Source organism: Chelonoidis abingdonii, chromosome 1 (genome assembly GCF_003597395.2).
Source record: "Chelonoidis abingdonii isolate Lonesome George chromosome 1, CheloAbing_2.0, whole genome shotgun sequence".
Taxonomy (NCBI): Eukaryota; Metazoa; Chordata; order Testudines; family Testudinidae; genus Chelonoidis; species Chelonoidis abingdonii.
The window spans coordinates 105,379,726-105,395,259 of record NC_133769.1 but is presented as its reverse complement, the minus strand read 5'-3'; the positions used below and the strand labels follow the sequence as shown (position 1 = coordinate 105,395,259).

At 36.8% G+C, this 15,534-nt stretch overlaps 1 protein-coding gene across 4 annotated transcripts in view; it reads left to right on the top strand.

The window, feature by feature from the left end:
• The window catches only part of WASHC4 (WASH complex subunit 4), a 69,529-nt gene that overhangs the window by 26,345 nt on the left and 27,650 nt on the right, over positions 1-15,534 (top strand). For all 4 annotated transcript variants that reach the window (XR_012656409.1, XM_032787254.2, XM_032787256.2 and 1 more), the window contains 11 exons: positions 1,377-1,500; positions 1,611-1,738; positions 2,610-2,770; positions 4,887-5,013; positions 6,753-6,878; positions 7,404-7,511; positions 10,430-10,576; positions 10,747-10,826; positions 12,157-12,262; positions 13,282-13,398; positions 14,894-15,062. Coding sequence is in view for 3 of the 4 variants with exons in the window: in XM_032787254.2 (XP_032643145.1) it covers positions 1,377-1,500; positions 1,611-1,738; positions 2,610-2,770; positions 4,887-5,013; positions 6,753-6,878; positions 7,404-7,511; positions 10,430-10,576; positions 10,747-10,826; positions 12,157-12,262; positions 13,282-13,398; positions 14,894-15,062 (1,393 nt within the window). In the remaining variant the exon portion in view is untranslated. The remainder of the gene's footprint in view (positions 1-1,376; positions 1,501-1,610; positions 1,739-2,609; positions 2,771-4,886; positions 5,014-6,752; positions 6,879-7,403; positions 7,512-10,429; positions 10,577-10,746; positions 10,827-12,156; positions 12,263-13,281; positions 13,399-14,893; positions 15,063-15,534) is intronic.

Below are 15,534 nucleotides of genomic sequence, written 5' to 3'. Positions count from 1 at the left end.
CCGGGTGTGCCCAGCTTGCAAGCAAGAACAAAATGCCCCAATTAAAGGAGCACCCAGGCCTGTGGGCCCGGGGTCATTCCTACAGGGAACCATTCATTGTATTCTCTCATCTGTACTGGAAACCAGCTTCAAGTTGCAACAAGTAAACAGAACCACCCAGTACCTCAGTTAGGTATCATGCGCGTTCCTACTTAACCCACTCTGGCTTGCAGGTGCTGCGAGCCAGGCACAAAACTCCCTGGTCCTCCACCAATTGGAGGAAAAGTTCCTTCCTTACCTCCTAAACAGGCAGTTGGCTAGACCTACGGCATCGATCCGGCTGAGTTCCCATTCCTCGTTCGGGTGGGTAGGGTGGGCTGCTGGCATGGAGATCTTTGTTTTAAGTAAAATCTCTCGTAAATTTTAAATATGGAAATTAAAGGGGCTCAGATGGTGGGAATCAGTGTAGCTGCATTGTCCCAATGGAACTATGCTGAAATACACTATACTGAGGATCTGGCCCTTATACTTAAATTTTAAATTGTAAACAAGCATTGAAACAAGATAAACATTGTATGTTATGTTACATTTAGGTCTTTTGTAATTGTTATATCCTAATTAATGTCAGTCCTCTCCTCCTACAAATAACTTCCTAGATGCTAATTATAAGTACAATTTATTGTCAAACATAGTTCAGTTTATTCAGAGAGAAATGCTTCTTCATGGAATCGTATTGCCAGCTATCTAAGAATTTTCCATTTTAATTCTCTCTGATGTCACATGTACACAAAGACTTTATTGTATGTTTAATTTTGGATGGCTCAATGGGAATTTGTCCGGTATGCAAGCAAGACAACTTTCTTCCTCCTTGACCAGAACAAAGAACGTGAAGAAAATATTAAAACAAAATTATAAATCTAGTAAATATTTTCCAATATATCCACCAACATACTTTTGCTCTTTCCTTACTAAAGTTACAATATCATGTCTGTCCTGTTGTTGAACATTTCAGCTTCATGATTCACATCCTAAAAACAAATGAGGCAATGTCCTTGATCAGCCAAGAGCTTTTTAGTAATGTATTTTATTCTGGAAATGTATATAGTTTCCCATAACTGAATTGTCTGAGTGCCTTACATAAGCAAAACCAATCAATAACAGAGCATAAAGCCCACATTCTTGCTAAAAAAAAATAATTCTTATCCCCTAATACTAAAATTCATTCAGTGTAATGAACCAGACAAAACACATTTGAACATTGACTTCAGCTGTGTTTTAAATTGAAACTGTGACTTTACAGATTCATGCTATGAGACAACCTATTTGCAATAACAATATTCATTGGATGCCCAGACTTCATGGATTTAGCATTGTAAATGAGTCTTGTTTTCTTTCAGGCCTGTATAGAACAACAGTTTGACTCTCTCAATGGAGGAGTGGCTGTCTCGAAGAATAGCACTTTTGCTGAAGAGTTTGCACATAGTATTCGCACAATTTTTGCAAATGTGGAAGCTAAACTTGGTAATTCAAGATGTACTTTTTTTCATGCAGACTTCATTGTTTGTATAAGTTTTTATATTTGTCTAGAAACAGATTTCAAAAATATTTTCTTCTGTATGTATTTATACAAGGTGAACCCTCAGAAATTGACCAGAGAGATAAGTACGTAGGAATTTGTGGTCTCTTCGTACTGCATTTTCAGATTTTTCGGACAGTAGACAAGAAATTTTACAAATCGTTACTGGACATTGGCAAAAAGGTGAAGATTTTGCTGTTTCCTTTAATAATTTTAAAAATATATTAAAAGCAAAATGAAATTAAATATATTTTAGTTTTTATTAAAATGCAGTATGGTTAGGTTTTTCAAGAATAAAACATAATTGTTCTGAGTACAAAAGGAGGTTGTATCTATCCCATCTCTATTTCTTTGCTATCAGTATTTGATGTATCAGCTTTGATTTTATTCTAACTTTTTAAAAGCTTAATTTTGGGTAAAGTTAACTTATTTCCTCTCTTGCTGGTTTTAGATTGGGTTACAAGCTTGGCTAAGTTACAAAAGTGAAATGTTGTGATTTTATTAAAGATAGTTAATGTTCTTGAGAGAAAATATTTTTTATTGTGGTTTCTGTATGTGTATTTTTTCTAGTACATTAGGGGACTGAGGAAAGACTTTGTACCTTAACACTTTGGCCGTAAGATGTTACCATTTCCTGGCATTAGTGGAAAATGAAAAATCTTGGCTACTGTAGAATTTATTGTAGCTCATTCAAAATACATGAACACATGAGCAGTGCGTGCCTTAACACACCTGGGAAACATTTACAATAATAATTCTACATATTGATGTAAATATATGCTTTTCAGGGCAGGAACTTCTTTTTTTCCACATAGCTCTTGTGCTGCATACAAGGAATAGTTGATTAATACTTTTAAAGTTTTGCATTCTTTCTGATGTATAACAAATAGTGCAAGTAAAAAGATTCTGAGCTTGTACGGGGTGGTATAATGTTGATTTTTAGATTTTTGTAACTGGAATTAATTTCATTAATTCAATCATAATTATATATAATTATTAGGAATTGCTACCCCGTTCGTTTGATTTTAATTTTTTCCCTCTTTTGGTGCTCTAGGTGCCAGCCATCACATTAACTGCTAATATTATTTGGTTTGCTGATAACTTTCTAATCCAGAAAATGCCAGCTGCTGCCAAACTTCTGGATAGGAGAAGCCATCATGCGATTAAAACTCAAAGGGAGAATTTTCTACAACAGAAGGCTCAGTTACTTACCAAGTAGGTTTTATAAAGGACTTCACCTTTTGAGATACTGCTTATTATCATTAACAAACTTAGAAGAACATAGATGAACATGATATACTGGGGAAAAGTCAACGTGCCTTTTACAAAGGGAAATCATGCCTCAGTCTGTTAGAATTCTTTGAGGGTTTCAACAAGCATGTGGGCAGGGAGATCCACTTGATAATAGTGTACTTGGACTTTCAGAAAGCCTTTTATAAGGTCCCACATCAAACACTCTTAAGCAAATTAAGCAGTCATGGGATAGGAGGGAAGGTCCTCTCATGGATCCATAACTAGTTAAAGGATAGGAAACAAAGTATAGGAATAAACAGTCAGTTTTCCCAATGGAGAGAGGTGAAATAGCAGGGTCCCCCAAGGATCTGTACTGGGACCAATGCTATACAACATATTCATAAAAGAGCTGGAAAAGGGGGTAAACAGGTGGCAAAGTTTTCAGACAATACAAAATGACGCGATGGTTAAGTCCAAAGCTGTCTGTGAAGAGTTGCAATGGGATCTCACAAAACTAGGTGACTGGACAACAAAATGGCAGGTGAAATTCATTGTTGATAAATGCAAAATGTAATACACTTTGGAAAAATTAATTCCAGTGATACATACAAAATGATGGGCTCCAAATTAGCTGTTACTACGCAAGAAAGATCTTCAAGTGACTGTGGATACTTCTCTGAAAATATCTGCTCAATGGTGAGCACCAGTCAAAAAAAAACGTTAACAGAATTTTAGGAACTATTAGGAAAGGAATTAGATAATATCATAATGCCACTGTATAAATCCACTGTATGTTCATACCTTGAATGCGGTGTCCAGTTCTGGTCACTCCATCTCAAAAAAGATATATTAATATTGGGAATGTTACGGAGAAGGGCAACAAAACTGATTAGGAGTATGGAACAGCTTCCGTATGAGGAGAAGTGATTAAAAAGACTGGGACTGTTCAGTTTACAAAAGAGATAATTAAGGGGGGAATATGATAGAGGTCTATAAAATTATGAATGGCGTGGAGGAAGTGAATAGGGAAGAGTCATTTACTACTTCTCATAACACAAGAACTAGGGGGTCACCAAATGAAATTAATAGGCAGCAAGTTTAAAACAAACATAAGGATGTACTTCATACAATGCACAGTCAACCTGTGGAACTCCTTGCCTGTGGAAGTTGTGAAGGCCAAAAGTGTAACTGGGCTCAAAAGAGAACTAAATCATGGAGGACATGTCCATCATTGACTATTAACCAAGATGGTCAGAGATGCAACCACATGTTCTGGGTGTTCTTAAACGTCTGACTGCCAGAAGCTGGGAGTGGATGAAAAGAGAGAGGTCATTTGATAATTGCCTTGTTCTGATCATTTGCCCTGAAGCATCTGACACTGGCTACTGTTGGAAGACAGGATACCAGGCCAGTTGGACCATTGGTCTGACCCAGTGTAGCCATTCTTATGTTCTTAACTTTTAATGATTTTTTAATAATATCCAGTGTAATTGGTATATCCGTCCTCTACAACTACAGTATTTAAAACAAACTGTACAATACTGAGTCAGACATTAATATGGTAACAGATGGTATAGATTCTTTATTTTATGGTTTAAACTTGGTAAAGCTTTTTACCCTGAAATAACTTAAATTTTTTTTGCACAGTTTATTTTTGCAGATTTATTCACTACTTTTAATTTTAAAAAAAATAATGTAGTGCATCTAAGTGGGCTATTCATTCAAGATATTAACAATGAGATCTTATGCAACATGGCTTTCTGTTAAGAAAATTGGAGGACTGAAATACCAGGAGATCTATGTTTTAATTCTGACTGTGCCTTGGATTCATTGTTCGAGCTTGTGCAAGTCTCTTAACTTCTGTTTCTTAGTTACCCCACTTGTCACATGCAGGCTAATACTTACCTTATGGAGCATTTAAGGTTGTGTTTGAGGCACTCTAGTACCCATTGCAAAGGGAGCAAAGTATTGCATTTGGAGACTGAATATTCCTATGCATTTTCCTTGAGAGGGACTAGCCATCGATGTTTGGTATGGAAAAGGGGAAACGGCATTCAGCTGCTCTCTGGAGTGAGTAACTTTATTTTTCTTTCTCCAGAGAGATGCAGTCATATTATGTCTTTGTAAGCTCATGGATGACAAAAATGGAATCTATCTTGTCTAAGGAACAGCGGATGGATAAGTTTTCTGAAGACCTTTCTAACAGATGTAATGTCTTTATACAGGTGGGTTATTTCTTATTGTGCTGCTAGCTGAATTATATGTAGTGTATTTGTGCTGCTTTTTGCATTAGGGACTGGGTGATTAGAAAGAAGCTAGTGAATATTGAAAACGAATTATAGAAGTTATGTGGTCGTCTCGGCATTCCCTTGCAAATGCAGGGTTTTTCCCGCAATATGTTCTCAAATGTGTTGTCCAGTCTAGTTCTTTATAGAACTAGAATGGTATGGTATAGAATAGAATAGTAGAAATGGGGCCTTCCGGGAAGTGAAAAAAGTAATAATATGTCTGACTGAATCTTCATGAGCTGAAGCTGGAATCCTTCCAATGAAGCTTCAGTGATTTCCCAAGGTAGTTCCCATTTCCCATTCAAGTAGTCTTTTTCTCAAGTATACTGTCAATGCTGAGATGCTTACACTGGGGCTGGGACAGGGGTCTAATTTAGTTATTGCCAGAAATAAGAATACGATAAATACAAGTACCAGGCTATTGCCTAATTATGTTGCTCTCAATGACAGTGTTTTGGGATAATCTCTTTAGCATCTAATACAGTTAATTTTCTTTTGCTGTATGTGTACATGATTTCTGCATTTATTTCTTGCACATTCTGTATGCAGCTTCCTGACAAAACATTGATTGAATATAAATGCAAGTTTAATAGAGAATGTACAATAGACACACAACACTAATGTCTTCCCATTAATTTGTAGCAGCTCTGGCCTCACTTCTGCCTTTGTTGATGGATACTGCTAGTTCCAGGCTTCAGTATCAACTGAATTTTTTCCTACTGGGCTCATAGTATACATGAAAAGTTTATTTTTTTATACTTAAACTCTCCTTAAAATGAGAATAAATAAATATCTGAAGATATCTCAATGGGAGAATCTATTCTTCTCATTTTGATTAGTTACTTTTAATATGCTGTGATATTTTTCTCTATACCAAATTGAAAGTTTCACCTTTTAACTTGCTATATTTCTCCAAGTTTTTGCTGTATTCCATTTGAAAATTGTATTTTGAATACTTGGATGCTGTTCTGGATGTAGCCTAAATTGATGTAAAGAGTTTGGCACATTTTAATGTCTATGTTAGTGATATTCTTTGGGTTTTTTTCAGTTTTCCCTTTCTTTATTTTTTATTGTGAAATTTGGATTTTTAAAGAAGTTGTAGAGCTTTACAAGGACTTCATATCTTGCTGATTTCACTTATCTCTTGGAGACTTTGCAACTGTTTTTGCTCATCCAAGTTCAATTTCTCCATCTTGATGCCTCTCTTGGTTGGGTTTAGCGTGACCACATAGCAAATGTGAAAAATCGGTACACTTTTTTTGGGGGTGGGGGTGGCAGGGCAGTATAGTTGCGTATATAAGACAAAGCCTCGAATATTGGGACATCTGGTGACCCTAGCTGGGTTACAGTGAACTTGAACTGTGATTAGTCTGTCTGAATGCTTGTTTCATTGGCTTGTGATTTAATTGTGTTGATTGTTTCTAAAGCTATAGTTAGTTGTGTAATGACTTGCAGATTTCTTTGCTTCTTCATAATTACAAACTGACTGACAGATGTTCACTTCCATTTTCATGTGACTATATAAGCTTGGACTGTCCATGAGAGAGCGGCATATGCTCTGGAGGGCTAGCAAAAAGGCAAGAATTTATGTTCTGTATGGTAATAAAAACAATAGAGAATATTTACTTGTCTGGAATTACTGTGGAGATTCTTTTTCTCTCCCAATTTGTTTCTAGGGTTTTCTTTATGCTTACAGCCTTAGCACCATCATTAAAACCACGATGAATCTCTACATGTCAATGCAAAAACCTATGACCAAAACTTCAGTGAAAGCATTATGCAGACTTGTGGAACTTCTCAAGGTAGGTTATAGGATTGGCATTATGATTTCATCTAAGTATCATCTTACAGCTGCTGTGAGACACCACATGCAAAGAACGGAGTGATAAAATGTGTCAAAGTGACTGCTAAAAGATTGGATGGGATGGAGGAGAGAAAGCGAAAGTATATTTATGTAATTTCTAAACACCTCCACAGTTTGCTTTTTATCTCAATCCTATTTTTTTTGCAGGGAAAGATGTTCACTGTTTTGAAGAGTATCTTTCAAAAGTTGAGCTGAAGTAGAGAAAACACACAGGGCTAAGATTTTTAAAGAGAAATGGTTACCTCTAGTTAAAGTCTGAAAACCATATATGGATACCTTAATAAGTGGCCTGATTTTTTGCAAAAGTTTTGGGTGTTCAGCTTCTCCAGTTAATATAAAATACAAGAGTGGTGAAGGGAAATCCTATATTGTCAGGTGGATGATGTGGTTAGTATAGAAAGAAATTGCTTAGATTGTCAAATTATAATTAATATGAACCACTGTGTTTTGGAACTGACTGCAGGCAATAGAACATACATTTTATAGAAGAAGTATGGTTGTGGCAGATTCTGTGACTCATATAACTCAGCATCTCCAGCATCAGGCTCTTAACTCTATTTCTGTAGCCAAGGTATGTAATCCAAGTTTCAAGGTATGGAATCCTATGTCACCCTCAATAGTTTAATTTTGATTTGGAATGAGAGATTACATAATTCACTTGATTTGAAACTGTCTGTGGTCTCGCTCCACCCTGTCTATTATGATTTCTATTGCTGCTATTATTATTATAGCATTTAAGAACCCCAATCAAGAATAAGGACCCCATTGTTCTAGGCACTGTACTGAGATGCAACAAAGATGATAATCTTGTTATGTCGCTCCTCTTTCTTCCTCCAGTGGTACACTCTCTCTCTACATTCTTCTAGTCACTTGCTCCTCTTATCTTGGCCTTCTTCTGATCATTTCCTGTGACTAGGGCTATCAAGTGATTCAAAAATTTAATTTGTGATTAATCGTGCTGTTAAACAATAATAGAGTACAATTTATTTAAATATTTTTGGATGTTTTCTACATTTTCAAATATATTAATTTCAAATACAACACAGAATACAAAGTGTACAATGCTCACTTTATATTTATTTTTTATTACAAGTATTTACACTATAAAAAACAAAATAGTATTTTTCAATTCACCTAGTACAAATACTGTAGTACAATCTCTTTATCATGAAAGTTGAACTTACAAATGTAGAATTATGTACTAAAAAACCTGCATTCAAAGATAAAACAATGTAAAATTTTAGAGCCTGCAAGTCCACTCAGTCCTACTTCTTGTTCAGCCAATCGCTCAGACAAACAAGTTTGTTTACATTTGCAGGCGATAATGCTGCCTGCTTATTGTAGGCTCTGAAGCTTTACATTGTTTTGTTTTTGAATGCAGTTATGTAACAAAATAAAAAATATACTTTTTTAAGTTGCATTTTCACGACAGAAATTGCACTACAGTACTTGTATGAGGTGAATTGAAAAATGCTATTTATTTTGTTTTTGTCATTTGTACAGTGCAAATATTGGTAATCAAAAATGTGTGCACTTGGATTTCAATTACAACTCAGAATACAATATATATGAAAATGTAGAAAAACATCCAAAATATTTAATAAATTTCAATTGGTATTCTGTTTAACAATACGATTAAAATTGCCATTAATTGCGATTAATTTTTTAATTGCAATTAATTTTTTTAGTTAATCACATGGTGCTGTTTGTTCATTTAGCCTGCCTATTCGTTGTTACTTTATTACTTTACTGTTACTTTATTAAAGTGATTGTGATGGTATGTATAAGCATGCAGACTGTTAGTTTTAGGACTTCACATATTCAGTACTTTCAATGATTACTGTACATTGTTAAACTTCTTTGAAAGGAAATGGTAGGAAAAATTTAATGCTTATGGAAGTGCCAGTTGTCTGATATAAAATGTACACAGGTGCTGTGCAAACTTCCCCAGAAGTGGGACTAATGCACCTCACTTGGAACACTTGCTGTCCTTGGATTTCTGAACTACGTTATGTGGGCCAAGGGAAAAATGGGATTTCAGCTTAGCTCTCTGATGTGAAATGCTAGTATATATGTTCTCTTGCAGCTGAACTCTAAAGGAAGATACATGCATGATGTAAATGGTGCTATTGGATTTTCCATTTCTCCTGTTTGTGCGCATAATTCTGCTCGGTGTTAAATACATTATATATTTAAACAGTAGATGTGCATATTTTTCAGATTCTTACTTAATATATGCAATAGAAACTTAGCTATAATCTAGCGCATCTCCTCTATCACATTTTGAGTATAAAGAAAATGTTTGTTTTAGTTTAATAAACAGATCAAACACATTTCAAAGGAATCACTGTTGAACAGAGAACCAGCAAACCTGTCTGAAACAATAAAGCTGCTATGAAAATTACACATGCTTTAAAAATAGGCAATACCCATATGATCAGATAATTGTTCTATAGTTTTTTTACAGCTTTAGATAAATTCGAAGCTTAAAAAATAGCAATATGATCCAAGCGCACTAAAAGATATGTATGTCAAACAGATACCAGGAGATTACCACCCCCCTCATTGTATGAATCGATTGATGTTTGTTTAATTCCCTTTTTAAAAGGTAAACAAAAGGCTCGTATCAGTAAGCAGCATAAAGTCACGTACTGCAGGCCCTCTGTGGTACCTGCTAATTTGTTAATGTGCTTTTCCAAATTAATGCAGCATTAAGGTGTACCTAGTGTATTCCGCAGCACAGCAGTTGTTTTGCTGCATGTACCTGGAGCATCTGACAGCACAGAAGGGGAAGAGTTTCAAGCTGAGCATATATCCTTATAACCTCCTATTGCACCAAATCTTGCAGGGAGTCATACCTCTTCTGAAACAAATCCATGCTCCTAAATATGAGCCTAGCTTCCTAACCAGTCACTGATCACATTCCCACTGAAGTCCATTGCAAAAAATTCCACATACTGCAGTGAGAGCAGAATTGGGAGCTCACTTTGGCAGTTGGTCCTTGCTATGTTTTTCCATTTACACAATATCATAGAAAAGTGCAGGTTGTCTTGGGGACTTTCTTCACATGTGCGCTTACAGATTTGTGGTTATTCAGCCCATAAAGTTGGGCATTGCTGAATTTCTTCCTAGTGAAAGAAAGCGCTCCTACAGGAACACTAGGGATACTGTATACAGCAGAAGTGATGTGTACATGCAAAGCTATGTGCACGCTTGCACAATGCTTGCTTACTGTATACCTGTCTTATGCCCGTGCTGAGTTATGTATATTTACCAGCACTTACAATAGAGAATCCAATTACATTTGGGAGAGGAAGTAATCTGGATTCACTTAGCTTGGTTCAAAAAGCCTAATTTATAAAATATTATTGGAAATGGTGTGACAAGTGCCCAGATTTTCAAATAAAAGAATAGGCTGCTGCTTTTGGTCTCTGATAACTTTTCCATGAATATGAAACGTGAGCTGCTATTTTTGTTTCTCCCATCAAGAAAAGAGTAATTTCCGACAAAAAATACAGTGAGCAGTGCCTGGATGTGCTCTCTGCTCTGGTATTGGCTGAGAATACCCTCAACGGGCCAAGTACAAAACAGAGGCGCCTTATTGTTTCCCTTGCACTGAGTGTGGGCACACAGATGGTAAGTGCAGCTATTGCTCAAACCCTCACTACTGGGTGTTACCTTGTTAGCTGTAGTAAACAGCTTTATCACTCAACTGTTGTGACAACTTTAAAAGTAATTGTTATTTTCCAGTTAAGCAATAAATGAGTGTGCCCATTTTCCTCTGCTGTTTTTTTTTCTCTTAACAGAAAACATTTAAAGATGAAGAGCTGCTTCCCCTCCAAGTAGTTATGAAGAAACTGGACTTAATCAGTGAACTTAAGGAGCGGTAAGCAGCACAAAAGGATGGGGGGAGGGGAGAAAGCAGTGTCAGCTTGTGTGTTGAGATTTCATGATGCAGTTTATGAAATCTTGCAGGATGGTCTGTGTTCTACACTTAGCTACATATAATTGACTGTTTTCATGTACATTGAAGACGAGCGTTGGCCAGCATGTGGGCCACAGAATTCTATAATGAAGTCTGTGGCTTCCCTAATCTTTAATAAGGAGGAGTAGCTTGCAGAAATGCAGGTCTTGTTGATGGTGCACCCTGCTTTTTGTTTGATTTGACATGGACCATCACTTTTGGAACCTATGACCTTGGTTTTTATACCTCCGTATTAAAGATTAGGTTTCCTGCAGTATGTTGCATTTTACATAAACACCTACCTCCTAAGCTGCTATAAAGTGTAACTGGCTGTGAAATGTTCAGCAGTGATTTTGTGCAAACACAAATTTTATTCATAGAAACTTGATGGTATGTGGACCTACCCATGTACTTTCAGCACGTCATATAAACTCCAGTAATGTAAATAAATTTGTACCATGACACTGTACCTTCTTAATGCTTTATAAATTGTCAGCATTTTCTAGTTCAGTATCTATTACTAGCATCAGTGAGGAAGATGCTTGTCTGCATGTGGCTCAGCATTTTGGCAATGGTGTACAGGCCAGCTCCAGGCACCAGTGAAGGAAGCAGGTGCTTGGGGCAGCCAATGGAAAGAGGCAGCACATCCAGGTCTTCAGCGGCAGGCCCCTCAGTTCCCCTCTTCCTCTTTGAGCTGCCACCGAAGAGGAAGAGAGGGCGCAAAGGACCTGCTGCTGAATTGCCGCCGAAGAACGAAGTGACGCGATTTAGCTGCCGCCGAAGTGCCACCGATCGGCTTTCTTTTTTTTTTCCCCCCTCACTTTGCTGCTTGGGGCGGAGCCGGCCCTGCTGGTGTACATCATATAATCAGAGACAAGAATAATTCCTTTACTATAATGTTGCTGTAGGAAGCATAAAGATATCATTACAGAGGTTAGGTATGGTATACTTTGAAACAGCATTTCAGTAGCTTGATATGGTGCTTACAGATATGATAGTGAAAATGGGCATCCATTTATCAAAGAGCTTACATTTTCGTTTGAAGGCCAGTGGAAAAATAATAAATACCATGTACATGTGTATCTTGAGCATTAGTGCTATGAAATAACCTGTGGCATAGATGATTGTAAAAAACAAAAAAGGGGGCAATGCTGCAAAAATATGGTCTTGCTGACGTGCAGTTCACCATCCTTTACATGTTCTTTTGCGCTGCTTCGGGTTTTTGTTTAATAACTAATATCTTGCATTTTAGCATCCGAACACAGTGTGATTGTTGCTTCTTGTACTGGCATCGAGCAGTCTTCCCAATTTATTTAGATGATGTGTATGAAAATGCAGTTGATGCATCTAGATTACAGGTAAATACAAAATACCCCTAATTGTTCAGTTAGAGTGGCTTACTGAACTGGGGAGACGGGGGAAGAAAACCACTAAAATTGTAAAACAATTGTAACTAACACTGGACTTGTGATTTTTAAATAACTGTGGGTGAGATTTTTCAGAGCATTAAAGGGGTTTAGATAAACTTATCTTCCTTTTAAAATTAATGAAAGGCATGTCTGATAAATTGCTCTGTAAATCTCAACTAGTACTTTAAATAGGAGGCATCACTTACAGCGGTTCATCTATCTCTTCTTATCCTGCCCTTCCGTCATTTCGTTTTTAAATTAAGGTCTTTGGCAGATTTAAAACAAAAATTGGAAAAATCTTAGTAATCTTTTGGTTCAGTGTGCATCTATTTTTATACTTAGGTATTTATAAGGTACTTATTGCCTGGGTTCCAAAGAGTTACTGTAGGGGCCATACTGGAGTTTTATCCTCTCCTTGTGCAATATTGCATAACTAGATAACTGCGTTATAACTTTTTTTTAAAACTGACTCACAAGCATCCGATATTGGCTTTTACTGGGATGAACCACTGGTCCAGGATGTTAAACTTGATGGATCACTTGTGTGATCCACTCTGACTAATTTATGTTTAATCGCTGTTTTAAGTAATGGACTTGCAAAAAGCTAGAACTGAATACTTGTTAGTTAATCTAATGATTGGGGGGTGGGGACGATAACAACAGATAGTCAATTCAAATTGGCTTACGGTACTTAACATTATTTCCTTCTTTGTTTTAGGATAACTGAATCCATCAGTCTTCCAGTCAGATTATTTTTAAAGAGCTTAAAGCTACAGTCTGTTAGGTTTTACATTATTGTAGTGACTATTCATATGAAATCAACTAGAAAGTGATCCTTGTTCTTTGGATTTGAGATTTTAAACTGTTTAAATTGGGCTGATTTTAGCCTTTACGTTGTAAATATTTTGAGATGTTTGTTGACATGTCTGTCTTACGGGTTGCATATTAGTTTCTTTCTGGTTTTTTAGTACATGTTTAGTGCATTACGGAACTGTGTTCCTGCTATGATGCATTCAAGACACTTGGAGTCCTATGAGGTACTTCTGGAGTGCTATGACAAAGAAATCATGGAAGTTTTAAATGAGGTAATTGTACAAGTTCGGGGTTTACTGTGAGTGGGTCTAACGGTGACAGTTTATTTGGATTGTGTATTAAAGTCAGCTTTTATTGACTGAAATTTAGAATTTTCTATAAAACCTGTATAGAAGACCTTGAGACTGCTGTGAAGTATGGTGATAAATGAGAAAATGAACATTTTCTCAATCTCATGTTCTTACCTGGCCTTGTTACCATAGTATCTGAGTACTTTAGTTTTTTAATATATCAGTTTTCACAGTATCCCTGTGAGTTAGAGAAGGAATATTATCCCCATTTTACAGATGCTGACACACAGAGACTAAGTAACTTGCTCAGGGTCACACAGGAAGAGCAGGGAATTGAACCCAGATCTCTCAAGTCCTTAGCTAGTGATTTAATCACTGGACCACTCTTCCTCTCTGTCCAGTCCCACAGCAAATGTAATCTATTCTGGGATTCTAGAGAAATCTCAGACAAAATAATATATTGAAGGTTTTTCTAAACTGTATGAAGTCTTATTGGAAATGAACCACACTTTTCTTAGTAAGTCACATCTGTTAGAGACTCATTATATAAACCAGGGGTTCTCAGCCTAGGATTGCAAACAGGCACTGGTGGCTTGCAACCACCTTGTCCATCACATATTATTGGTCCCATCTGAGCTGTTGTAACAAACATGGTTTGAATTTAGTTGAAGCCAAATGGGTTTTTTAATTAGTTTGAATGGTCACAGTGATGGGTGTGTGTGTTTGCAGGGAATGGATGGGCCTCTGCTTAAATCTAGGTAGGAACTGCACTGGTGTAAAAAATTGTAGAAGTCTCACTTGGCCACAAAAACATTCTAAATCCTCCTGATTAGTCAATGTAAATGGGTCTCCTAGAACTGACACTGTTCATTTAGAACCTTTCAGAAGTGGTCTGCCAAGTCTTTGTACAGTCACTCTAATTTAAGGTTTTGCGTGCCAGTAATACATTTTAACATTTTTAGAAGGGCTCTTTCTATAAGTCTGTAATATATAACTAAACTATTGTATGTAAAGTAACTAAGGTTTTTAAAATGTTTAAGAAGCTTCATTTAAAATTAAATTAAAATTCAGAGCCCCCCCGGACCGGTGGCCAGGACCCAGGCAGTGTGAGTGCCACTGAAAATCAGCTCGCATGCCACCTGCGGAACATGTGCCATAGGTTGCCTACCCCGGATTTAGAAGTTGGGCATCTCATATTATCCCTAATAACAAGTAGCTATCCATGTAGTTTCTGAATTAGTCCTGTGTTTGACCACTAGGGCATCAACATGATTTCTTTTGCTAGTGCTAGTTTCAGTCCCTGGAACTCTCTGAAATTTTCAAACAAGGACTTTATGCTGCAGCTTCACTTATTTCTAAGATGAAGTCACAGTCACTTAGTGTCATCAGCCTTCTTGCTCTGTAGGCAAATTTCATCTCTATTAAAATAGGATTTTGAATGGACTCTTAGCATCATTTTTGTCACTCCCTTGAACAGCACTTGCTGGACAAATTGTGTAAAGAAATAGAAAAGGATCTACGCCTTTCTGTGCACACACACTTAAAGCTCGATGACAGAAATCCTTACAGAGTTGGGATGAAGGATCTGGCCCACTTTTTCTCTCTCAACCCAATTCGATTTTTCAATCGATTCATTGACATCAAAGGTAGGTTGCATTTAATATACCTTTTTTCCCTCAGCACTTCACATCTCTTTAGTTTCTCTGATAATCCTTCTGGTATTCCTTTATTTTCTTTTTGCTTAACTATATCCTTTACGGATTTCTGTGATCTCAGTTGCACCCTAATAATAGCTTAGATATACAAAAGTGGCATTGCAAGCGTAAGCCATAGTTAATAATGTTGTGGCTCTTTACCCACCTCTAGTGGCTAGCTTACACAGGGTATGTCTACACTACAGGATTATTTCGATTTTACAGAAACTGGTTTTGTAAAACAGATTGTATAAAGTTGCGTGCACGCGGCCACACTAAGCACATTAATTCGGTGGTGTGTGTCCATGTACTGAGGCTAGCGTCAATTTCCGGAGTGTTGCACTGTGGGTAGCTATCCCATAGTTCCCGCAGTCTCCCCTGCTCATTCGAATTCTGGTTTGAGATCCCAATGCATGATGGTGCA